Raw genomic sequence first — 26,672 nt, 5'->3', positions numbered from 1 at the left:
CCTCGACTGGCCGACAAACTAAAATCACACGGAAGCCACCCGGTAGGCACCGCCTCATCTTTCCACCCACACTATCGTCCCAGCTACGACAGCCTGTGTGTGTCCGGCCAGCCCAGACTCCTGGGTCCCCGGTGCCGCGCCTTCATGAAAACCTCTCTCCCGTCAAGACTGCTTTCTCTCCACCGGATCGTTGCCCTTCGCACCCCCGGGTTTTCTGGCACAGTGATGAGGCCCCCCTGCAGCAACCAGCCTGACCAGGAAACTGCTTCAAACCAGGCGGCCCGCCGTTCTCTCGCTTACTCCTCTGGGCACCTCTCTCTCCCCACTAGGGTGACTTGATACGCTACCCACTCGCGTGTTCCCAGGGCATCCACGGGCTCGCCCGGTGCCTGCCAAGGAGGCGTGAGGAGGGATTCATGTACCTTCCGCCCCCCTGTCCCCCCTCCCCCGCCCCAGGGGACATGAACACCCCGTCTAGGACTTGTAACTGGATCATCACATCGGACAGGGTTCTTATTTGCAAGCTTCTGAACCTGACTCCGGCCGGTGTAAGCCAAGAAGAATGAATGAGGGTATTGGGCCCTCCGAGGACTCTCCGGAGGAGCAGACCTGGAGGCCACACAGACGAGAACAGCCAAAATCAGGGTCGGGATCGGTCGCATGCAGGGAACGCGCGCACACACGCAGCACCAGGCGCTGCCCACACCGTGACACTGGACGCCAGACTGTGGCCCCTGAAACCACTCAAGCTGCTTCCAAAGCGGGTGTGCCTGCCGCCAACCCCTCTCACACATGCTTCTGTCAGCCCATTCCCTTGGGCACTGGCTTCTAACTTGGACTTGGGAGAGGGGTCTGGCTGCCAGGTCCTGTGTCCCGCTCCGGGTGTCAGGGAGGCCGGGAAGCGAGGAGACGGCATCTCTTGCCTCTGGGGTGGGCTGGCCTCAGGCCACTGGGGGAAGCCTCACGCAGAAGGGGGGCTTCTGACGCTGGGGGAGACCAAATGTCAACACAGAGAGTAAGAAGGCAGCTCCACTCCGAAAAGCTAAGCGTCCACAACTCCTTGACACTCTGGATCACGGTGGGTATGATCTAACACGGGTCCATCCTTAGGAATGCACGGCCCTGGGAACCGTGGTCACGGTCCAAGTGTGCCCGGAAGCCCACCTGCAACCAAGTGACTCTCCAAAAGTACAACTCTAGAAACTTCCCAGACAGCTTTTCTAGAGCAAACGGGAGTTGGCTGACATGAAGGGAGGTGCCATGCGGCAGAGCTGTCTGCAGGGTCCCGAGAAAACCGCGTCTGGCTTTTCTACAGACCTACCGAGGTGGCTCGCAACTCCAACGCACACTACAGTACTTTTGCCAATAAACAAAAAATACATTAAAAACGTTTAAATATATACAGATTCCAACTGATAGAAAGATTCCAACCTAGGCAATGATCTAAAGCGGGTCCCAAGGTTTTCTCGGACTATGTCACGGCTCAGTACAGCATGGGGACCAACGGCTACGTGAGTGATGGAGACCTGGCCCCTTCCCTGCCCCCAGCAGCGCGTGAAGGGCACGCGAAGGGCACGCTGCGCAGCCGCCCCAGCTGCCCCTTTGGTCCTGCCGCTTCTCTATCCTGCTGTATCCGGCGTCATCAGGACTTTGCTCTAGAGCATTTGCTAGAGGTGTTGTTCAGACGGCATGCGAGTCAGGCCGGGAGCTCAGTTACAACTACTTTATTTTATTAACTTTTCTAAAGACCTGGATCTGACCTTTACATTACAGTAGCCAGCCTCCGAAAAACCAAGGGCAGCTAAGAGTCTGGAGAAGCTGCTCTGTGTCCGGTCTGGAAGGAATTCTCCTCCTGTTCCCAGTCATGCTCATGGATCCTCTCTCATCAGAGAGATTCCTCGGGAAGAAACCCTAACAGGGTGATGACAAGATCTGGGGGAGGACACAGTTCTACAGAACGAGGAATGCAGAGCCTGAGCGCACGGTGTCTGGGCTCCTGTCCCATCCCTCTCACAGGTCTCCCTGGGGTTTGGGAACAGAGTCAATCTCATTTTCGTTGCGGGACACACTTGCGACATGGATTTCGACTGTGCTGGCATCAGAACCTGGGGAGGAAAAGAGAAAAGACTGTGACGGCGTCGATGTCCCTGAGGGTCTCTCATGGGCCACCAGTGCACCATTCCGTGGCCACCTTCAGCCCCTGCATCCCTTCTTCCAGGCCTCCGCACCGGTGGCTACGCGGGCGTCTCGGCCGAACCACAGGGATGCTGTAGATCAAATGGAAACTGGCTGTGGACACAGGGAGGCTGTGGAGCCCTGTGCTGTCACGGGTGGGGAGCAGGGGAGCAAGGGAGCAAGGGATCATGGGGCCCTGTGTGACGGCTGTGGGGCAGCTGCCACAGGGGGCGCTACCTTCGGCAACAGGACCCCACGGTCGCCTGGTCACCTGCACTCAAGTCCAGGAGGGGTCCCAATGGGGGGGGGGACCACGAACCCCTGTCAAATGAAAACACCTCTGAATTGTCTTTTCGTGGCTAATGCCACGTGGTTTTTGGCGGGGGGCGGGGGGAGTGGGTGCGAATCAGCGAAATTACTCCCGCCAAAAGCGTAATCCTGAAGGTCTGTTGAACCGTTGCCAGTAACACACCTTCCTTCAGAACCTGAGTGGATCCTTTGGAACAGATGTCACAATTGTTCTTTCATTCCACAAGTATCCAGCCATGCCTGCTGTGCACCAGGCTCTAGGTTGTACGTGCGGAACACTCAGATGGGAGACACGAAGAAGGGCGGCCTTTTCACCTGTACATGGGGCAAGGGACTGCCCTTCGTGAGTATCTCTAAATCTCAAACGCCATCCACCAATGGGCCCTGCTGGTCACTGGAGTCTCCACTCACGTCACACTGTTCACTCACAACGCTCAGGCACACAGGCCTCTCTCACACTCCCAGCCCAGTTCTACCACAGGGCCTTTGCACATCACTTCTGCCTGTAAAGTTCTTCCAGATTCTCTCACGGCTCCCTTCTACACTTCATTCAGATCTCAATTCAAATGGCAGTGGTTGTTCAGCGGTAGGATTCTCGGCTTCCAGATCTCAAGTGTTCCCTCATTCTCAGGGAGAAATCCAGGACACCCCATCTAAAGCCACGCTCCTGCCCTTAACGGGTTTGTTTTTCTTCACAGCACCTCTCGCTCCCTGGAAATGCTGTGCAATCATTTGTATTTGTCACTCTCTGTCTTTGCCGCTGCAGTGGACAGTCCCACTGGACGAGACATTTGTCTACTGTAGTCACCACCGTGTCCGCAGCGGCCCAGGTAGCAGCCGGCACACAGAAGGCAACACCTGGCGCGTGGATGCGTGCGGCAAGGGCCCTGACACCCGCTGGGTGCAGCTCTGGCACGGCACTGACTGAGGCTGAGGAGCAGAAAGCAAGGCAGGAACGGGCACGACTGAAAGAGGGAGGCATGCGGAGCTGCGGGCAACGCGGAAGGAAAGCGAACGCTAGTGTTGTCTGGAGAAGAGGGGAGAGCGGCATCGGTGTCTGGGAAAGCCTGAGTTACAGGAAAAGGTGACGCTCTGACCAGGAAGAGCCGAGTACGGCACCGCAGGGACCCCCACCCGCCCCCCGACACACACACACACCCCGGGACCCCCACCCGCCCCCCGACACACACCCCCAGCAGGCAGAGCTTCCTCCCGGGGCTGGATCAGGACAAGGCTGGGAGAGCGCGGGTCTGAGCACGTCAGGCTCCGTGTCCTGAGCACTACAAGCACGGGGCAATGTCGAAGGCGGGCGGAAGGCCTGATTATGGTCACGGAACCTACAGCCGGATCCTGAGAATTGGGGTCACCAATGAGAATGGTGGGAGAAGAGCCGCAGCTGGAGCGGGTAGCCTGCTCTTCCAGGAGACCAGGCACCAGCCGCGAAGGCTTCTAGAAGACACGTCCAAGACTGCACTGCTGCTGCAGGAGCTGGTGGCACTTCAAAAAGATTCGATTTTCACAGGGTCACCCCCCGTTTATGAGGACATCCTGAGCTCATGGGAACTTGTGTGTGACTTCTGTGGTCTTTTCAAAGACTCGGGGGGGGCTATCACATGGTGGCTTGTGATCAAGGTCTGGGCTGAGGACACTCCCCCGTGACCTCACACTTTAGGGCATTTCCTGGGATCCTGTGGCTTTTTAAGACTTCCCTGTTCTTTCATCCTTCCCCTGGGGCTCCGTGGAGAAAATGCATTTGTACCCTAACAGCTCTCTCAGATGCCAGTGTGGCTGGAGCCAAGCCACCTGAGCCCAGCCCAGCCTGCACTGACGTCCCGGGGGGCCTGTGGTTGGGGGCCTGCCGGCAGGCCTGCATTCCCAGGGCTTTTCTCTTCTGGTCTTAAAGGTCTCCATAGAAAGAGGGAATGTGCTGGCTGAGCAAGTCTCTGACATGATAATCCAATGAGGCCATTGGGGGATTTGTACTAATTCCCTGTTGGTCCAAAGTGTGAATACCTGACGGGTGTCCCTGCAGGATATGCAGATGCCAGCAAGCTCATGATGCCTACGGGCCAGCCCCCTTCCTAGGCCCTCTCTTTGACGAGCCCTGCCAGCCCAGGCAGGTTCTTGGAAACTTCCTGGCCCCACACAGACCCAAGATAGAGGAAAGCACACTGGGTGTCTCTTGCACCCTCACCTGTCGCTCCTGGATTCCGTCCAAGCCTCGAAGCCCTCGCTCAGAAAGCCCAGTCCGTGGGCACCCATGAGTCACGGAGGACACAGACACCTGGGCCTGGATCACCTTCAGGGTGTTGACCTGGATCTAGGGAGGGCCCGAGAGTGAGAGGCCTGGGTGTATTCTCTACCGCACTTCCCCAGCAGCTGCCATCCACGGGGCACCCGGCGTGACAGTCAGACGGGCAAGTGACAACAGGGAATGAAGGCTACGATAAGGGACTGCAGTAGTGACAGGCAGCTGTGGACAAGTGCGGAGGACACGAGGGACTACAGGACAGAAGAGGACTGTGGGGAAGATGGGCGTTCTGGAGAGAATGAGGGACTGGGGGAGAGAAATGGAATGGGGAGCGGCAGAGCTGTGAGGGAGCATGAAAACCAAAGGGGGAGAATTGTGGGGAGGAACGGGGGACCGTGGGGAGGAACGGGGGGCCGCGGGGAGGAACGGGGGGCCGCGGGGAGGAACGGGGGGCCGCGGGGAGGAACGGCGGGCCGCGGGGAAGAACGGGGGGCCGTGGGGAAGAACGGGGGACTTAAGAAGAAACAATGTTAGGAAAGACAGGGAAACAGGAAAACAGCATTGTAGAAGAAGACAGACTTGTGAGAGGCAATAAAGAATCCAGAATTGTGGGAGAAAGTGGAAGACTGTGGGAAAGTGAACTGAGAGAAGCAGACTATGGAGAGTATGGAAAATTGTGGGAGAGACAAGGCACTGTAGGGCAAAGGGGATTATGGGAGAGAAGGATTTGCACAAGAGACAGGAGACTGTGGGTGAGACAAGGGATTATGGAAAACGAAGGAGAACTGTGGGACAGAAATGGAATTACGTGAACAAAGGGATTACAGAAGAAAGGGGGGAATTGTGCGAAAAGACGGATGATGAGAAAAATAGGGCGCTGTGGGAAAGGCAAAGATCATGGCAGTGAAAGGGGAATTGCGGGAATGAGAAAAGGTAACGAGAAAGAAAGGGATATTAGGGAGAACAGAGGAAACGGTAGGAAAAAACGTACTATGGGAGAGACACGGACTAGTGAGAACGGACAAGTGTGGGGGAGAATGAAGGATTGTGGGAGAGACAGGCAGTATTTTTTTTTTCCCGCTTGTTTAATTTAAAAAAAAAACCAAACATTTTATTTGACACAGAGAGCACAAGCAGGGGGAGCAGCAGAGGGAGAGGGAGAGGGAGAAGCAGACTCCCCACCGAGCAGGGAGCCCGACTCCCTGGACCCTGGGATCACGACCTGAGCCAAAAGCAGACGCTCAACTGACTGAGCCACCCAGGCGCCCTGCTAATGTTTACGTTTTTATTTAAATTCCAGTTAGTTAACACACAGCATGATATTAGATTCAAATGTACAATCTAGGGATTCAACGCGTCTTTACAACACCTGGTGCTTATCACCACAAGCGCCCTCCTTAATCCCCCATCATTATTTAATCCATTTCCCTCCACCTCCCCTCTGGAAACCATCAGTTTGTTCTCTATAGTTATGAGTCTGTATCTGGATTTCCCACTCTTATTTTTTACCTTTGCTTATTTGTTTTGTTTCTTAAATTCCACATATGAGCAAAATCATATGGTATTTGTCTTTCTCTGATTTATTTCATTTAGCGTAATACTCTCTAGCTCCATCCATGTCATTGCAAATGGCAAGATTTCATTTTTTTTAATAGCTGAGTAATACTCCATTGGATCTTCTTTATCCATTCATCAGTCAGTGGACACTTGGGCTGTTTCCATGGTCTGGCTGTTGTAGATAATGCTGTTCTAAACGTCATGGTGCAAGTATCCCTCTGAATTAGTATTTTTATATACTTTGGGTAAGTACCTAGTAGTGCAATTGCTGGATTACAGGGTAGTTCTATTTTTAACTTTTGGGAAAGCCCCATACTGAAAGACACTAAATTAAAAAATACTAATTTTCAAAGATGTACGCACCCCTGTGTTTACTGTAACGTTATTTACGATAGCTAAATTATGGAAGCAACCCAACTACCCAACAGTACATGAATGGATAAAGAAGATGTGGTATATACATACAATGGAATATTATGCAGCCTTTAAGAGAGAATAAAATCTTACCATTTGCAACAACACCAATGGATCTAGAGAGTATAATGCTAAGTGAAACAAATCATGGAAAGACCAATAGCATGTGATTTCATTCACCGTGGAATTTAAGAAACAAAATAAACAAAGGAAAAAAAGAGACCAACAAAAACACCAGACTCTTAAATAGACGGAACTAGTGGTCACCAGAGGTGAGGTGGGGGGGGGGGGGGATGGGTGAAGGACATTAGGAGCACACTTATGAGCACTAAAGGATAAAACTGCTGAATTAGTATATTATACACCTTAGGCTAACACTGTACACTATTTATGTTGCAATTTAAAAAATAATCAAAGCATTAAACAAAACTGTGGGAGAGAACAATAAATTGTGCAAAGACCAAGGGTTACGGGAGGGCAAGAACTGTGTGAGGAAATGGTACTTTCCATGCCATTGTCATAAGAAATGACAATAGATCCCCTCAGTGGAAACTTGCCACAGTCACAAAACATGAGCATCAAATCAATTCTCCCACACAGATGCACTGGGTCCTCTTCTCAGCAAATCCAAGTCTCTCTTTACTTAAAAACCTGAACTGGCCTTTCATCGGCCACATATAACATGCAAGCTCTTTAGCAGAATCTGCAAAAACCCTTCATCATCTGTTCCCAACCTGCCTCTCTGGCTTCTGCCAACGGGTCACACCATCCCATGCTGTGGCCATCGCCAAACCGTACATATAGACGTTCCCCTCTATGTCTCCATATAAGGTCTTCCCTGTCTGCTTATCTTTCTCCTCTCCCATTCTGGTCTGCTGTGCAAGACCCAGCCTGAACATCACCTCCTCCAGAAACTCTCACCCTTGATCCCCAAACCAACACAGTCCCTGCATTTTCTGCATTCCTTTAACACTACACATTTTTTTTCAAATAAAAACAGCATTGTCTTTACTTATTTGTAAGTTTCATACATATTTCTCAAGGACACTTACCCCCCCCCCGACTAAGATGGTGTTGACAATATAGCAGATGCTCAAAAAAATTTGCTGAAGATCAAATTCAGTTAACTTATGTTAAGTGCCTAGAAAGTGCCTGACCCCCACATCAGATACTTACTAATGGAGGTTCAGGGTGAGCCGACTGGCCTTGGAGTGAATCCTAAAGTCACAGATGCTTCAGAACATGATGAATAAGTCAGTTCACCACAACAGTACAGAAAAGCCTAACTGTGTTAACCCCTTTGAATTGTATCTCTGGGTCTTTTCTCCCCCATGTAACAGTATTTTCTGCATCATGCATAGCTCCCTGTTACTGAAAAAAAACCAGTATCAAAGCAGCTGGAAAAAAGGAGGAAGAAGACAGCCCAAGACCAAGCCAGATCTCAATCCCAAGATGCCCATTTAGAAGAGGTGGCTGACACTTGCAGCAGAAACACTGCGTGGGGGTAAACTAAGCCGAGTCTGCTGCGGGGCATCAGTCTGCCCTGGGCTGTTTCCCTCCTTGTAGCACCTCTTTAGCCCCCAGTGAACTGCCTTGATATTTTAGATGCAGCTTACACATTTTCACTCTCCTGTTTTGTTTCTGAATTCCACTCCTCAGACGAACATTTGCCCCCTTTTCCCCTCAGGCTATAACACGTCAGATTATGTATTAACTACACAGCATACAGATCTGTTCAACCTTATGAAAAATGGCCATCATTACCACCCTATCAGAGATAAACAAGTACTAAGTGAGATTTGCTAGAAGGGCTTGTTGTCAGCTCACTTGGATGGGGCTAACTGAATGTGATGAGGCTAAGCGAACAGTCCTGGGGCCAGCAGCCACCAGCCCTTCCTTGAGGTCATTGTGACAGCTTTTGCACGGCAAGTCCATTCCTTATACTTAGCTCATATGTCACCTAGCTTCTCATAACCCTAATAAATGGTGCTATTATTCAAAGACAGAGAGCTTAACTCATTATGCAGTCTTAGCAAAAAAAAAAAAAAAAAAAAGTTGAAGATCTCAACTCTTTGTTTTTCCAACTTTAACTGAGGTATCACTGACATAGCTCCCCAACTCTCACATTACTAAGAATTCTTTAAATCATAACTAATTACTCTTATTTTTCAGTTTAGGCCTTCAGGTAGCCATGAGCTGCCACCAATTTTCCATCAAAAATCTGTAACATTATCACAACTGACCATTGGGTACTTTCACTATTTGCAGGTGACATGATACTATATATAGAAAACCTGCCAGACTCCACCAAAAAACTAGAATTCATAGATGAATTATACAAAATCAGTATACAGAAATCCACTGCATTTCTATACGCTAATAATGAAGCAGCAGAGAGAGAAAGTAAGAAAACAGTCTCAGGGCGCCTGGGTGGCTCAGTCAGTTAAGCGTCTGCCTTCAGCTCAGGTCATGATCTCAGGGTCCTGGGATCGAGCCCCGCATCAGGCTCCCTGCTTAGCGGGGGGGGGGGGGGGGGGGGGGTCTGCTTCTCCCTCTGCACCCTCCTCCTGCTCATGCTCCCACACTCTCTCTCTCTCACAAAAATAAATAAAATCTTTAAAAGAAAGAAAACAGGGCGCCTGGGTGGCTCAGTCAGTTAAGCGTCTGCCTTCGGCTCGGGTCATGGTCCCAGGGTCCTGGGATCGAGCCCCGCATCAGGCTCCCTGCTCGGCGGGAAGCCTGCTTCTCCCTCTCCCACTCCCCCTGCTTGTGTTCCTGCTCTTGCTATCTCTCTCTCTCTGTCAAAATAAATAAATAAAAATCTTAAGAAAGAAAGAAAGAAAGAAAGAAAAGAAAGAAAGAGAAAGAAAGAAAGAAAGAAAGAAAGAAAGAAAGAAAGAAAGAAAGAAAGAAAGAAAGAAAAAGAAAGAAAGAAAACAGTCCTATTTACAATTGCACCAAAAATAATAAAATACCTAGGAATAAACTTAACCAAAGAGGTGAAAGACCTGTACTCTGGAAACTATAAAACACTGATGAAAGAAACTGAAGATGACACAAAGAAATGGAAAGACATTCTATGCTCAGGGACTGGAAGAACAAATTTCATTAAAATGTCTATACTACCCAAAACAATCTACAGATTTAATGCAATGCCGATCAAAATACCAACAGCTTTTCTCACAGAACTAGAACAAATAATCCTAAAAATTGTCTGAAACCACACAAGACCTCGAATAGCCAAAGCAATCTTCAGCTATCACAATCCCAGATGCCAAGATATATTAGTGGTAGTATCAAAACAGTATGATACTGGCACAAAAACAGACACATAGATCAATACAACAGACTAGAAAGCCCAGAAATAAACCCATGACTACAGGGTCAATTAATCTTCAACAAAGGAGAAAAAATATACAATGAGCAAGACACACTCTCTTCTTCAACAAACGGTGCTGGGATTAACTGGAGCTGCCACATGCCAAAGAATGAACGGGGACCACTTTCTTACCAAACACAAAAAGAATCTCAAAATGGATTAAAGACCTAAATGTGAGACCTGAAACCATAAAAGTCCTACAAGAAAGCACAGGCAGTAATTTCTCTGACATCGGCCATGGCAACATTTTTCTAGATAAGTCTCTAGAGGCAAGGGAAACAAAAGCAAAAATAAACTATTGGGCCTACATTAAAATAAAAAGTTTCTGCACAGTGGTGGAAACGATCAACAAAACTGAAAGACCTCCTACTGACTGAGAGAAGATATCTGCACAGGACCTATCCAATGAGGGGTTAGTATCCAAAATATATGAAGGACTTACAGAACAACACCAAAACCACAAATAATCCAACTGAAAAAATGGACAGAAGACATAAACAGACATTTCTCCAAAGAAGACACCCAGATGACCAATAGACACATGAAAAGATGCTCAACATCATGGAAATACAAATCAAAACCACAAGGAGCTACCACCTCACACCTGTCAGAATGGCTAAAATCAAAAACACAAGAAACAAATGTTGGTGAGGATGTGGAGAAGAAGGAACCTTCCTGCACTGTTGGTGGGAATGCAAAGTGGTGCAGCCACTGTGGGGAGACCGTATGGAGGTTCCTCAAAATTTTAGAAATAGAATCACCGTATGATCCAGTAATTCCACTTCTGAGTATTTACCCAAAGATTATGAGACTCATAAAGACATATGCACCCGTATGTTTATTGCAGCATTATTTATAATAGTCAAATTATGGACGCGCTCAAGTGCCCATTGATAGATGAATGGATAAAGAAGATGTGGTGTGTATACACCCAAAGACACACAATCGAATATTACTCAGCCGTAATAAAGAATGAAATCTTGCCATCTGCAATGATATGGATGTAGAAGGTGTAACACTAAGTGAAATACACCTAGAGGAAGACAAATACTATATGATTTCACTCGTGTGTGGAATTTAAGACACAAAACAAACAAACAAGAAACAAAGCAAAAAAAAACACTCCTAACTCTAGAGAACAAACTGGTGGTGACCAGAGGGGAGGTGGGCGGGGTGATGGGGGGGAACACGTGATGGGGATGAAGCGTACACTTATCATGATGAGCACTGAGTAATGTATGGAATTGTTGAATCACTATCTTGTACCTGTGAAAATGAGGGAACACCGTACTGGAACATTCTGTGAGTTGGCAAAGCCTCCAGAAAGACCAAGTGAATGGCCCTCGAGACACCCTGACCAGGGAAGAGTTAGAGAGAATCCTGAAATTGTCCCCGGAGGGCCATGGTAGCGACAGACAGCCAAAGTCTGATGTGGAGATCTTCAGAAACGTGCTGAAGCGTCCTAGGCCGCAAAACATTTAAATGTTTTAATTTCTGAATAAAATTCCTCTTCATTCTTTTTAGCAAAGTCCTGCCCAGGTTGACTATGCAAGATACTAGACTATCTCAGGAACAATGATAAAACATTCCCAAGCGTGAGCAGCTACAAACCAAAGACTCTACTCGCCCCTTCCGTTTCACCCCTACCATATACTTTTGCCAACATCGGTGGTTAACTTTTGCAAAGTTACTCTGTTTTTCAAAATCCGTCAGAAAGCCTGACCGAACAGACGTTAACTAACAGCACGTATTACTGCGGCTTTAAATCAATAACCCCGATGTTTACCCATATTCTTTCCACAATCAAAAATACCAACTGCATTCCTTGTTTTTCTCAAAAAGCGTTCCTCATATGCTTTCTTTTTCCTCCAAATTCTTCTCAGGCTGGCGTTTCCATTGCTTATTCTATTCCCGGCTTTTCTTCTTCTGCTTAGAGACACAGCGCGCGAGCAGGGAGGGGCACCGGGACAGGGAAAGAAAGAATCCCAAGCAAGCTCCCTGCTCAGCCAAGGGCCGTACGCGGGACTTGACCCATGATCCACGACCCTGAGGTCGCGACCCGAGCAGAAATCCAGAGCCGGGTGCTCAACCGACTGAGCCGCCCAGGTGGCCCTATTCGTAGCTTTTTTATTTTGTCCAAGACACTGTGAGGTCCTTGGGGGCCAGGTTTGCCCCTCTGGTCCCCTCCCCCAACACGGCTCCCAGCATAAGGCCTGGCAGAGCTGTGGGAGGTCACTGGTCATTATTACCAGAACCAAGTACGGCTCTACCCATATAATGGGGGTATTATTCAGCCACAAAAAGATCGAAGTTCTGACTCGAGCTACAATGTGGATGAACCCCGAAAACACGAGGCTAAGTGAAAGAAGCCAGACACAGAAGGACAAGCATTTGTCCATTTAGATGAAACGTCCAGGACAGGCAAATCCATGCAGACAGAAAGTAGATCAGTGGTTGAGGGGAGGGAGGAATGGAAAGAGATTGGAAATAGGCATAGGGTTTGCTTTTGGAGTGATGATGATGTTCTGCAATTAGATAATTGCACAACTTTGTGAATATATTAAAACTCAATGAAGTTTAAAGTAACTTTAAGAGGATGAATTTTATGGTATGTGAATTATATCTCAATTTTTAACAAAAGCACGGGAGGGAGGCAAAGGCAACACGGGACTAGGGCCAATCTCCGCAGCTACAAGTCTGAGGGACTTCACTAGGGAACGCCAACATCAGCGCTTGTGTAACCATCCAAACACCACGACTTTTTTTTTTTTAAAGACTTTATTTATTTATTTATTTGAGAGAGAGAATGACATAGAGAGAGCACGAGACGGGGGGAGGGTCAGAGGGAGAAGCAGACTCCCCGCCGAGCAGGGAGCCCGACGCGGGACTCGATCCAGGGACTCCGGGATCATGACCTGAGCCGAAGGCAGTCGCTTCACCGACTGAGCCACCCAGGCGCCCCAAAGACCAAGATTTTTAAGATGTTTCCTTATTGCACTATTTCCCCAAATATAGACTGATTAACCAAATGGAGTTCAAATTTCAAAGACAAAGTCTCTGTCACGTGCGAATTACTCCGTCAGCCTTGCTGAGGGCTTGCCCTGAGGAGGAGGGAAGGAAAGGAAGCTTCGAGACAGCAGCCGGAAGGAACCCGTGCCCTGTTTCTATTGGCTCTGTTTGCTTTCTGAAAAAGCTCCGCGTGAATACTCCCGGCCTTCAGTGCAGACCAGTGAAAGCAGGGGAGATACTGACTGCTCTTGCTCCCTGCTGGTGACTGGGGCTGCAGGCACGTCGGGATGGTTTTTATGGTCATTTCTCATGTTTTACTAGACTTCCAAAGATGGGCTCGACCACTTTGAAACACCAGGATGGGAATCCAGCAAAACTGACTAGATCAAGATCAAATTTTTTGGCTCATTCCCCAGGCGGTCCCATGCTAACAGCAACTCCACTCGGAAGGATTTGCACCAGAGAGAAAGGCGATAAACACATGGTCTCTGCCTTTTTGCTTGAGCCAGAAATACTGTTTTCCTTCGAGGCTTCCAATTACAACCAGACAGTACTCATCTCAGAGAATCAATCTATCAATTCATCACTATATATTTTGGCCCCGAGAATGAACCAACCTGGTCATCTGAAAACAAACCCTCCTCCAATGCAGCTGAATTGAAGGAATGGAAAGAAACAAACTCTAAAGTCATTTCCAAATAGCCTTGGTGTTATCTTCCTTCTCTCAAATTTCAACACTATTTCCGTACAAAGTTGTCTGGATTGTGTGGTGTTTGTCTTTGACTTCACATGTGAGTGTGAGTGTGTGCGTGTGCGCGCGCGCGCTCACTTAGCTCAGACAACATGTTGCGGAAAGCAAATTTTTGGATCCAAGCTTTAGGACAGCCTAGTTATTCTGAGATACTCGTTCTGAACTGGGGGTCAGTGTGCATTCAGGGGATATTTGTTGATGTCTGGAAACAGTGCTGATTGTCCCCATCGGGATGGGCGCTACTAGCAGTGAGTGGGCAGAGGCCAGGGAGGCTGCCCCACATCCTACAGTGCCCAGGCCGGTCCTCAGGACAAAGAATCCCCCAGCCCTAGATGCCAACAGTGCTGAGAATGAGAGACCCGCTCGGAAGACAGACACAGTAGATGGGGTGACAGGTTGACGGAGGAGGCTGGTGCATCTCTGCCAGCCCCAGCGTCAGCTGAGGAAAGGTCAAGAAGCCTCTATGTCCCAGAACACACTCAGTCGACCTTCTTCAACATACTCTCTGGCTCTTTTTTTAAACAACCAGTGGCTACCGTAACATTGTAGCTACCAAAGACCTTCTTCTAAGGATCAATCTGCTTGTAGATTACAAATTATTAGGTCAGGGGCGCCTGGGTGGCTCAGTCGTTGAGCGTCTGCCTTCGGCTCAGGTCATGATCCCAGGGTCCTGGGATCGAGCCCCACGTCGGGCTCCCTGCTCAGCGGGGGGCCTGCTTCTCCCTCTCCCACTACCCCTGCTTGTGCTCCCTCTCTCGCTGTGTCTCTCTCTGTCAAATAAGTAAATAAAATCTTTAAAAAAAAAAAAAAGATTAGGTCAGTTAAAGCTCTGCAGAACTCAGAGTGGTGATTTTCAAACTCCTCCTCATCAAAAGATACATTTGGGCTAAAACAAAGCTTTACAAGGAACCTCAACAGGGAGAAGACTGGTACATTAGCAAAAAGTCGTTTTGTAAGTTACAATTTGGACTGTCATCAATTAGAACGATAAGGCTGCTTTTGTCAACACAAAACTCTGAAAACCAAACACTGAGGTCTGCAAGGGACCTGCAAGCTTCCTGTGTTTTGATTTCATCGCATCTTATCCAGGAAATTCAGTTTCACGGGGCTAAGGAGCTGAAAATGTACAGTTTTAAGGAGCTCATCTTCCCAGCTCTGGGTAGCCCTCGCTTAAACCAAGAGGGCAGGGGAATGTCACTGAGCTCCACGCACACGTGAGCTAACGTGGTTGGACGAGTTAACAGGTTGCCGGGCCTGGGTGGGTTAGGATTTGGTCACCACCACATTTCAGTACGCACAACTCTTCCCACAGATCTTCGTGTACATCTTGGAATTGAATCATTTCCTAGATGTCTGAAGGACCACACTCGGGTTCCAGAGAACCCGGTTTGATGTCTGCAGAGCAGTTAGAAGGGCACAGCACTAGAGTCGTTAAGTGAGAAGGACAGATCCGAAGAGCCCGCCCTGGGGCACTGGCTTTTCACCTGCAACGGCCCCACGTGAGCCGGGCAAACCAAACTGCACCCAGAACCACAGAGGACAGTCACACCATCCATGGCCTTGCAGCAAGGGGCTGGGAGGGGTGTGGAGTGACAATCGATGTCCTGTTCATGAAGCCATCCAGCCACGGCAGGGACCACTTACAAGTACGCAAGGCTACCATGCTGAGGAACTGAGCGGCAGATGCCATTAAAATATGAGAGAGAGAGGCGGGGGGTAACATGCCAGGTTAGCACCAGTGTCGGCTGCTTTCACCCTCCACTAACAGCAGTGACGGACGCCTCTCCCACACCACGTCACCTCCTTCTTTGATACCGGACTTCCAGGCTGGCCCTGGGGCTCCGCGACGTACCTGCCTCGGCAGACAGGGCTTACCTTCAGACAGCATGCTCAGCGCCTCGTCGGAGGTGTGCCTGCTGTCATGCGCCGCCTTCCTGTAGGTCGGATGCTCACGGGGCGCGCGGGAGCCCTCCGGGGCCAGGCAGGTCCGCTCCGCAGAACTCGCCACGGACTCCCACTGAATCTCCTTCCTGGGGGACTGAAACTGCAGGCTGCATCCCGTCCAGCCGTAGAAGGCCAAGGACAAGAGAAATCCTTGGGCTGGATTCAGTATCCCCTGGGAGGCAGGAGAAAACGACACAGGTCAGTCCCGTGCCGCGGACTGGGAATTAGAGCATCACGTCCACTCGCACGCCCGCTGGGCCACCTCGTGTGGAAGTGAGCCGCTTGGCTGGTGTGGGGCAAGACAAAGACGGGCTTGAGGCGCCGCACCTTCCAGGGTGGCTAAAAACGGAGGGGGCGGGGGAGGGAGTGGTGGGGGGAGGGGAAGGGGCACAACACAGGGCAACGGAACCAATCCTACTGCTGCCTCTGCCAGCGTGGCCTGGCTCTCGGACAGAGAGGTGCTTTCCATCTTGTGCTCGAGAGTCAGAATTTGATTTAATGAAAGTACCCGAGGCCAAAAATGAGTCTAGAGAACATTCCTCCACTTGGTGTGGTAAGTACCCATGAAGTGAACCAAAGGAACCAAGTGAAACTCCAAAGCAAAGGGGTGGAGGCAGGGAACACTGGTCTTATTATACGAGTCAGATTCTCCCCGATTCTGGAGCAACATAAATATCAGCTCTGTACAGGACAACCTGTACCTCTCCACGAACAGTTTTGTTTCTTCATTATGAATGCAATACAGTGGAAACCTTGGGAGAATGTACTCATGCTGTTTCCACCTTACTCCCATGTTGTGTATTTCTATCCAACGTTTTTCCACACACGCGTCATTCTGTAGCTGTAACTAGCCTGATTTTTATATCTTGCACTTTTCACTGAATACTAGAGATCTCATCATTGTCACATTTAACACCTGCATACCATTCCGTCGAGATGAAAAAATGTAATTTACTTAGCCATTCCCTTGTATTTGTTTAATTGGGGTTGCCTATAATGTTGGTTTCTTTTTAAGATTTTATTTATTTATCTGACAGAGAGAGCACAAGCAGGTGGGGTGAGGGAGAGGGAGAAGCAGGCTCCCTGCTGAGCAGGGAGCCCGATGCGGGGCTCGATCCCAGGACCCCGGGCTCGTGACCCGAGCCGAAGGCAGACGCTTCACCGAATGAGCCACCCAGGCGCCCGCCTATAATGCTTTCTAATGATGGATCAGGTTACAAGGAGTACCTTCATCCCTATGGCTTTGTCACAGGCTGAAATTTTTCTTCAAGCTAAATTCCCTGATATTTTTGAGTCTGCCCGAAAGGTCTGATAAAACTGTGCCAAACTGATTTACCAGAGTTGTGCCCATTTAATTACTGATCCCAACAATGAACAGGACTAGTGAGCTAGCGGATCAATGCCAGATGGAGGTCCCGAGGAACCTGTTAAACTCATCCATCATACTTCTGAGCGGTTCTTGTCCTTCTGACTTTTATTTTTCAAGAAAAAACAATTTAAAACCAAGACTGACCTACCATAATAAACCACGTGGTCTTAGCCGCATTTCTGACAGGTTTCAAAGAGCTCCCGTTGACATCTGCTTGCATTTCAAGATAGAATAAAAGGCTTTCATTGATGATGTTCGGCAGCCAACTGTCAGAAAGAAAATAACCCAGGGTTATACAATTCACTTTCAAATGCTGGGGGTCAGGGAATATGTCTTCTAACACCCGCCAAGTCCTGGAGGGGGATCCACATGAGCAGCAAGGAGGAACTAGTGCATCCAGAATTTAAGAGATGTAACTCCTTTTCTCAAGTCTAAAGCAGAGATCAACAAGTCCTTCCAAGGGTAACACTCAACACCACATCAGTGTTAAGGGATCTAGCAGGCTATGAAATAACCCAAAATCCGTGTTTCATTTGAAGAGTAATGTAACTTTTTGAGGAAGACCTCCCAAAAATCTTGTTATCTTTTGTTTAAACTTTTAATGTTATTGTTGGTAGGCCAATGAAATTTAAAATGATGAGCTGAGTGTATTTTTAGACGGAGACAGTCTCCATCTCTCCTAGGAGAATGTCCAAACAAACCTCCTCCTATCGGATAAATTATTAACAGCACAAAGACACACCCTGTTTTGCAAACTATTGATTCACCCTAGCAAAAGGTTTTCTGATTTCCATCTGTTTCGCATTGGTTACGGATCCATTTTTGAAGCATCCACCTGAAACTTGGGGCCGAATGCCGGTGGTGGGGCAAACTGAGGAGCGAAAAATTGCTCTCTACACTTCTTGACTGCACCGGAGTCATCACTCCAAAAAATGTACCCTTGCCCTTGTTTCTTGTCAGACACAGGAATTCTGGGGTCCAGACTGAGAGAAACCGGTAAATTTTAAAAGCGTGGTCAAGCGCTTTATTTCGGAGTTAGCCCTAGCAGTGCGAGTGAACACTGGATGCACTTTTAGGATGTAACAAAACTAAACTCGGGATTTTTTGTTCCAAGGGCTTTACATATATTCTGTGCAGATGTGAGCATCTTTCCAGGAGCTCATACGTTCTGGAGTTGCCTTCCTGTCTCATGTGCATTTCCTCCGAGTGCCCCAGCACAGTGTCAAAGATTTCCTTTCCAAAGACTCTTCCCTTTGCAACTTTTGGGTCATGCTTAGAAAAATGTGCTGATTGCATATCCCTTCCCAGGGGCAATTAAAAAAAAATATAGACGAAAGGTTACCAAATAATGAAAACCAGCATTATTTTGAAAAATCGGATCTTGATCATGGCTCCCATCCGTCTCTCGTTCTCTGTGTAAATGCCTTGTCTTCCTTTTAGTAAAGAGGCCACTGCAAAACAAAAAACAAACAAACAAACAAACAAAAACACAGGGGAACTGCATATAATGTTCACTATTTGCCCTTCCTGAGTGACAGGGAAGGGCGTCAACGAGGATGTCAGCCCCTAAGCAAAGGCAGCAGAGCACGAGGTGGGGCCCGATACTGCCATTCCTCCGTCCCGGCTTCCAAGCTGTGGTTCTCACACGCTCAAGGGGATGCAGAGTCTTTCAAACCTTTACTTTCTCTTTCCTTCTCAATTTTATTTATTTGAGAGAGAGAGCGTGAGTGAGCACAAGCAGACTCTCCGCTGAGCAGGGAGCCCGACGTGGGGCTTGATCCCCGGACCCTGAGATCATGACCTGAGCCACCCAGGCGCCCCTACAACTTACACTTTCAAATCACTGTAGACTTACGTAAGAGTTTCAGAGATAGCACAGAGAGTTTTCTGCGGACCTATACCCAGATTCTTTCAATGTCAACATCTTGCACACCCAGGCTCACGTCTGTCACCAGGAAAAGATTAGCAATAGTGCTTTACTATTAATTAAGCTCCAGATTTTATTTGGATGAGTTCAAGAACTGTATTTTTTTTCAAGAACGATATTTTTAAAGGTTTATATTTTCTATCTTAAAAATGATGCGCACTTGGGGTGCCTGGGTGGCTCAGTCGGTGAAGCATCTGCCTTCAGCTCAGGTCATGATCTCAGGGTCCTGGGATCGAGTCCCGCATCGGGCCCCCTGCTCAGTGGGAAGCCTGCTCCTCCCTCTCCTGCTGCTGCTCCCCCTGCTTGTGCTCTCTCTCCCTCTCAAATAAATAAATAAAATCTTTAAAAAAAAAAAAATGCACACTTGCTGTTTTGGAACACTGAAAGATTAAAAATTTCTCCTTATAGACAAGTTGGAAAATATAAAAAAGGTTAGAGGAAAATGAGCCATTGTCCACCCTGAGACCAGCACTGTGAACATCTTAACGCATTTCTTTCCAGTCCTTTCCATATATGTGATTTTCATTTGTTTGATGTAACTGACTCAGCACTTTTACGCAATTCTACTTAAAAAGTTACTGTATTTAATATACTGTTTTTAAATGCAGATGAAAAGGGAATCCAAAGAGCCACAATGATTTCCCATTCCTAGTGACAAGAGTCCTTTTAATGTTTTAAAGTTCTATGATCAACAGCTGATCCTCAATCAACCGTCTGTTAAGACGCGCTTCTTTTTTACAAGATTTTATTTATCTGAGAGAGCGCACACAAGAAAACGTGCACGCACTGGGGGGAGGGGCAGAGGGAGAAGCAGACTCCCCACCGAGGAGGGAACCTGATGACACAGGGCTGGATCCCAGGACCCCAAGATGACACAATGCTCGATCCCAGGATGCTTAACAGACTGAGCCACCCAGGCACCCCGCACTTCTTCATTCCTATTCCGCACTTGAGAGATCCACGGGGCTGAAGGTTGGAGGGTGCTCCCTATCACACTTCCTTGAGGATGCGGTGGGGACTGGAATGCCAAGTCCCCAGCCTCAGCAGAGGTCTTTCCAGTGCTTTCTGCTGGCTCACAACATCCTTCTTAGTCCTTACCATTGCATTTGACTCATTTCCTGTGCTCTACTTCCTGTTTCCTGCCCAACTGAGAAAAGACAGAGGCCAAGCACATCATGGGAGTAGCCAGGCTCACCACTCTTCAGGCCAGACTCCATCCCTTCTCTCCCTGCCCCGCCCCCCCCCACTCCACAATTTTCCAAGGGCACTCCTGGGGCCTGCAAGCCACATCAAGGGCAGACCCACGATGAGCCCAGATGGAAACATAAACTCCACCGGTCCTGGCCTGGAGCTATTAAATGCTGGCAAAGACCTCATGTAGCCCATCACTAAATAGGCTTGCTCACTTCATTTATTAAACCTGCTCACTTTCTCCAAGTGTACTGTGCTTATGTCTCTGGAGGATGACAAATGAAGTCAACTGTCCTGGATGATTCCAGAAGGACGACACATGCCATCATCTGAGCCCAAGGCATGGAGCCATACCCCATGGTCCTGCACCCAGACAGCTTCCCTGTTATTCACCTGCAGTCACTGTCTTTTGGAACAGGATGGGGTTGGCCACAAAGACCAGCAGCAGCGGCAAGTATGTGGTGACATAGTGGGGAATGGCATGCTCCAGATCCCGCTCACACCTGGGGGAGGAAAACCAAGTCATTCTCCAAAACAAGGCTTTGCCTAAAATATACATACTTATCTGGAAGCCGAGATAAGAGGGGAGTCAAAAGGGAAATGCATAAATCCACTTCTGAGTCTGCCCAAAGGAAATCTGACTCACAGCTCATGTCTGTGAATAAGCAATAAATCACTGAAGAATAAGGGAGATCAATCATGTTTCTATTTGTCTTGTAAATGGAAGGACCTCTAAGGCATTCCACTGGGGGACCTTTTAAAAGGGCCCTGCTGGAAAAAGATAGAAACAGACACACTGGAATGGGGGAGCCCCACAGAGGGTCTCTTCAAGGAGAAAAAGACACAATTCAAGTAGAGACAGAGGCGCTCAGTGAAGTAGTGAGGTGTTAAGCACTTACTCGGCACTATGCCTAGCCAGCCCTGTGAAGATTTAGTCCCTCCCCTTTAGCACCCCAACATACCCAAACTTCTTGTTCCAAAAGAAATGTGTTCCTATGGTTATGCATAACAATCATTTCATGGGTGCTTTTCAGGGAAAAGGACTGGAATTTTTTTTTTTTTTTTTTTTAAGATTTTATTTATTTTGAGCGCCCGGGTGGCTCAGTCGGTGAAGCATCTGCCTTCGGCTCAGGTCATGATCCCAGGGTCCTGGGATCGGGCCCCGTGTTGGGCTCCCTGCTCCGCGGGGAGCCTGCTTCTCCCTCTCCCTCTGCCCCTGCTTGTGTTCCCTCTCTCGCTGTGTCTCTCTGTCAAATAAGTAAATAGAATCTTTAACAACAACAACAACAAAAGAAAATGTGGGTTTATATGAATTGTCGGGGGGGGAAGAGTATGTTTTTGATAACAGATTTAAAGTTTTTCATGCTGTTGAGTATTCTCTTTTATATTTTATAATAATGATGTTGCAAGAGTCATTGAATAGGGGTTCCTGGATGGCTCAATTAAGCGTCTGCCTTCAGCTCAGGTCATGATCTCAGGGTCCTGGGATCGAGGCCTGTGTTGGGCTCCCTGCATGGTGAGGAGCCTGCTTCTGCCTCTACCCCACACCCCCCATGAATAAATAAATAAAATCTTTTTTTATTATTATTTATTAGAGTACGAGAGAGAGAGAGAGAGATCACAAACAGGGGGGAGGGCTTGACCAACCTGAGCCACCCAGGTGTCCCCAAGGACGGGAATTTCTATTGAAGGATCATGGAAATCGTGAGTCACCATGTGATGCAGTGGAGTGCCACACAGGTGTGGGTTTACCAAGGTAAGAGCTATCAGCTACGAAATGCATAATATAACAGAAAGAAGGGCAAAGAGGAAGAGAGAATCGAAGGCAAAGGGGAGAGAGGACTGCTCAAGCCAAGTAGGAGGTAGGAAAGCAGATAAAGGAACAGCCCCTGTGGCCACAGAAGGTGGAATGAAAAAAATGCAAGCACTCTTGTTTTAATATGCACGGAGTGGTCAAATCAGAAGGGGAAAATGACAGAAAATGCAAAAAAAAAAAAAAAAAGTCAGGAAGGAAAAACGCAGTGCCCCATTTTCTCGCCATCAGGAGGAACACAGTATCACCTTACAATGCTACCTTCCTTTAAAAGGTGGTTTCATTTGCAGCTGTGAAGGCTCAAATGTGGTCTGGAAAGGCTGGAGGGGAGAAATAAGTGGAGGAAGAACCATGATTCTGACAGAAAGACAAAAAGTGAGCAATGAATGAGCGGGTGAGGATGGGAGCCTGACTCAGGCCCAGGAGCGGCCTCCGAAGGACCATGGAGGCGCCTCAGAGCTCCTTGTGAGCCCTGCAGCAATGGCTCCCTCCTGCTCACATGCAACCTTCCCAGGAGGCTCCAGGAGCCCGCAGGTAAGCTGAGTGATGACAACTCCCTTTCCAATTAAGTGCATTCCATTGTCACAGCCACTGTCACTGTATCTGTCCTTTTCAAGTTCCTCAGGAGAGCAGCTGTATGGATGGACCTACCCAGAACTTCGGGAGTATTCACCATCAACTAGGAAACACCAATTTGGAGATGTCTAACTGAGTAGCTGCAAGAAGTCAAAAAAGGAGCGGGGGAGAAATGGTCTAACCATGAGTCAGCAAACTTTTTCCGTCAGGGAACATTTACAGTAAGCATTTTATGCTCCGTGGACCACACAGCCTGTCGAAACTGACACTGCAGTATGAAAGCAGCCATAAATCATGCATAAACAAATGGGCCTGACTGTGTTCCAATAAAACTTTATTTACAAAACCAAGCAGAGGGCCGGATTTGTCCTCAGGGCTGTGCGGTCTTGATCCTTGTCTACACTGCCCTAAAATCACAAAGAGACAATGTCCAACCTGTTTTTCAGCTTTCCATTTTAAGCTAGAATATACATAACTTGGAGGGACCACGAGGCCTTACAAATGATTGCACTGATGAGATTTTTTTGTTTTTTTCAGGATTTTATTTATCTATTTGACAGAGAGAGAGAGAGAGAGAGAACATGTAACAGCAGGGGGAGCAGCAGAGAGAGAGGGAGAAGCAGACTCCCCGCTGAGCACGGAGCCCAATGGGGGACTCGATCCCAGGACCTGAGCCGAAGGCAGATGCTTAACCAACTAAAGCCACCCAAGCGCCCCTGCAATGATGAGATTTTAAGGTTGAAGAAGAACCTGAGACCATTTCAGATCTCTCTCCAGAGATCTGCGTGCACGTCCTTACATGGGAGACACACCGAAAGCTCTGTGTACACAAGCACCCACCTGCACAAATGTGAAAGGCAGAGGGAGGGACACGAGCTCCAGAGTACAAGGAATCGTAGTGAGCCCCCCTGGGGGTCAGCTGGGTGGCTCTGTGAACACTGGCCTGACCTGCAAGGGGCCCGCTCTGGCTCAGTGCCCAGGCATTCTCTTCGAGAGCACACAACGGGCCAGGGAGCTGGGAGTCCCGGCTTACCTGGACACGGAAGGGTAGTAGAGCAGGACCACGCCCTCCACGCAGAGCAGGGCGGCCAGGCCCCAGGCCATGAGGCGGTAGAGCAGGATGGTGCTAGGAGAGAAGCAGCACAGGGGGGCCTTGCCTGAGAGGAGGGATGGGGATGCCCAGCCACAGAAGGTCCCAGACCCACTCCCGGGGCCCAAAACAGTCAGGAAAACGTACAGTGAGCAAACCCTTGGCCAAGATTTGCCTTATGACGCCTCTGAGTTTTTATGTTTTAATTGAGATGAAATTCATGTAACATAAAAGTAACCATTTTCAAGTGAGCAACTCAGGAGCATTCACTAAACTCACAATGCTGTGCAGTCACCTCCTCTATCCAGTTTGGACATCGTCATCACCCCAGAAGGAAAACCCAAATGCACCCCCCGTTCCTCTTGCTCCTAGCCCCCAGCAACCACCAGCTTCCTCTGTGTCTCTATGGCTTTTCCTATTCTGCACAATTTTGGCAAACGGAGTCATGCAGCATGTGGCCCTCTGTGTCTGGCTCCTTCCACAGCACGTGAAGCTCGCCAGGGTGAGAGGAACAAGGAGCGGGTACCTCCTCAGTCCTCAGCGCCTGGCTTACCCGCTAAGTGAGGAGCTCCTATCCCCAAACCTTCCCAGAGGCACCGAAAGGTCAAGGGTCTCCGTGCTCAGTCCAACCCAAGGTCTCTGATGAAATATGCACGCATCTGATGTGTTCTAGGATAGTGGGGCGCTTCCCTTGCTCGCCTTCCTCCCCCACGCCCGCCACTCGCTGCATGCTTCACATTCCTGGACCCTCTCTACCCTTCACCTCCCTAAGCCCACACACCCCGCCCTTTTCCCTATAGACTGGAGGCAGCCAGCCCTGCAGCTGGGGTCTGGAGGGGGGATGCACAGCTATCTGACTGCGCCAATGCAGCCTTTAATCTGCCTCCTCTGGGCCACGGGACAGGGGGCCCAGCGCTCCATCGGATGCGCTAGCCACAACCCAAGACTCTACCAGACTCCTGGCAAATAGTGCAACCCCCCACCCGTCGGGACTTTTAGCTCTGAAGATCAGCCGTGTAGACAAGGGAATGGTCAGGGATCCGAGTGAAGGGATGCCCTTCTAGAAGGCGCCAGGAGGAGAGAGCCAGCACACGGGAATGAGCTTCAGGAAGAAGAAACATTTCACAGCCAGCTCTCTGGAAGGCCACGAGGAAACGACTCCAGCCTGTGTTTCCTCCCGGTTCTGGAGCGGCCCTGCCCTCTCTCTCTGGGTTTGGGAGCTGGTGGGGTGGGTCTTGCCCAGAAGTCAGAGGCTCTGCATGGAACAAAGGAAAACAGGAGCAGCCTTCTGCAAGGGCTTGGGTGACTGTAGAGTGCAGACCCTCCCCTTGGGCCGGAGGGAGCTAGGAGTGCTGAGGGGTGGGAGACAGCAGGCCAGGGGGCGAGGCCAGGCAAGGCCAGGGGTGGGCGTGGCCACAGTCCCGTCCACGGTGCTCTGGCTCCAGACGACCAAGCACGGTGGGAGTCAGAGTGGCCAGGCTGGTCAGGCGGCAGCCACTGTAGGAGCTGACAGGGCCCCAAGCCCACACGGGCGGTGAGCCTGAGCCCCCACGCGTGCACGAGCAGCAGCAGGGGACTGCAGGTCCTCGTCCCTGTGTCTCACCGCTGGGCAGTTTCCAGGTCCAGGCACGCAAGGGCCCTCCCCAGACCCCCTTTCTCTCACACTCATGTTCACAGAGCGGGCAGACTTCAATTTAGGGGCTGTCCCACAGTCTCAAGCACCTCCTGCTGTTGTTTAAAGCCTGCACATCCCGCATCGGGAACCGACATAGCAGTTTGAATTTTAACTCTAAATCTGTCTTAATGACATTTCTTAGGATTAGGGTTTTCCAAAAGATTCTCCGGTGCCAAAGAAAATAGCTGAGGACCGGAAGGATCTAGAAGGGAACGTGGTATTTAATCCAGCCATTCCTGCAATGCCTTGCCCCCTGCTTGGAATTCCTCAGGACCCATCCCGGGGCAGCTCCAGTCTCTCAACTGTCACCTGCAGAATCACCTGCGTCCTCAGCTTTGGGAGCAAGCTGGCTCTTAGCAGAGAAGCTACAGGTGCTTCTGGACCCACATCTTCAGCTCTGGCTCCAACCACGCTGTGCTGGCCCCTAGCCGCCCTCACACCAGGAAGCATGGCTTCTGCCAGGGATGAGGTAGGGGCTGGGTCTCTGTGGCTCCAAACCACCTGTCTTATTTCTCTGCTGTGCTCCCTACTCCTTTTTAAGATTTATTTGAGAGAGAGAGAGAGAGAGAGAGAGAGAGAGAGAGAGAGAGAGCGAGCGCACACATACAAGCGAGCAGTGTGGGGGGAGGAGTAGAGGGAAAGGGAGAGAGAAACCAAATCACACTCCTCACTGAGCCCACTGCAGGGCTCGATCCCATGACCCTGACAGCAGGACCTGAGCTGAAACCAAGAGTCGGAGGCTTAACTGACTGAGCCACCCAGGAGCCCCACCCCTACTCCTTTTTGATGGGAGAGCCGACTTCACTCTCAAAGGTCTTCCTAGCACTGGACCCCTGCCCTTGCTCTTGTCCTTAGGAGGGCATCTGGATAGTTCACATCTTTGGACCTTTGCCTCCTGCATGACTGGCAGGTCCTTGGAAGCTATGCTGTGCCAGCATCCTCTCATCTCTGCACGGCCTCTGCATCCTGCCTACCCTTCTTCTGTGCTCCAAAATGAGTTCCAAACACTCTTCTGGGCATGAGGAGGGCGTCCTGATTGCCTGCCCCGGCTTCCTAGGGCTCTGCCTGTCTTCTACATCCAGAAAGCTGTCAGGCCGCCCCCGCTGACCACAGCCATCCATGCGTGGCGGTGAGGCAGTGCACACCCCTGTGGCAGCAGGCGGCAAACTCTGCTTCCAGCTTCCTTCTGGTGCTGCAAGGCTCCTCACATCTCCACAGCTGGCTGTCTGCGAGACCTCTAGT

The 26,672-nt window shown here is 49.5% G+C and overlaps 1 protein-coding gene across 2 annotated transcripts in view; it reads right to left on the bottom strand.

Annotated features, from left to right (window-relative positions):
• Positions 1–1,694: 1,694 nt before the first annotated feature.
• GPR143 (G protein-coupled receptor 143) overlaps positions 1,695–26,672 on the bottom strand; it is a 35,183-nt gene continuing 10,205 nt past the window's right edge. Inside the window, exons 4-9 of one of the 2 annotated variants that reach the window (XM_027607934.2) lie at positions 23,699–23,791; positions 20,670–20,779; positions 18,501–18,609; positions 17,307–17,424; positions 15,721–15,961; positions 1,696–2,105 (exon numbers count right to left, since the gene is read on the bottom strand). In XM_027607934.2, coding sequence (XP_027463735.2) covers positions 2,011–2,105; positions 15,721–15,961; positions 17,307–17,424; positions 18,501–18,609; positions 20,670–20,779; positions 23,699–23,791 — 766 coding nt within the window. In that variant the 3' untranslated portion in view covers positions 1,696–2,010. Of the gene's footprint in view, positions 2,106–15,720; positions 15,962–17,306; positions 17,425–18,500; positions 18,610–20,669; positions 20,780–23,698; positions 23,792–26,672 lie in introns of both variants that reach the window. The other variant, XM_027607935.2, reaches the window with a different exon arrangement.

The sequence above is a fragment of the Zalophus californianus genome, chromosome X (assembly GCF_009762305.2).
Source record: "Zalophus californianus isolate mZalCal1 chromosome X, mZalCal1.pri.v2, whole genome shotgun sequence".
Classification (NCBI taxonomy): domain Eukaryota; kingdom Metazoa; phylum Chordata; class Mammalia; order Carnivora; family Otariidae; genus Zalophus; species Zalophus californianus.
This window is presented reverse-complemented; position numbering and strand designations above follow the sequence as displayed.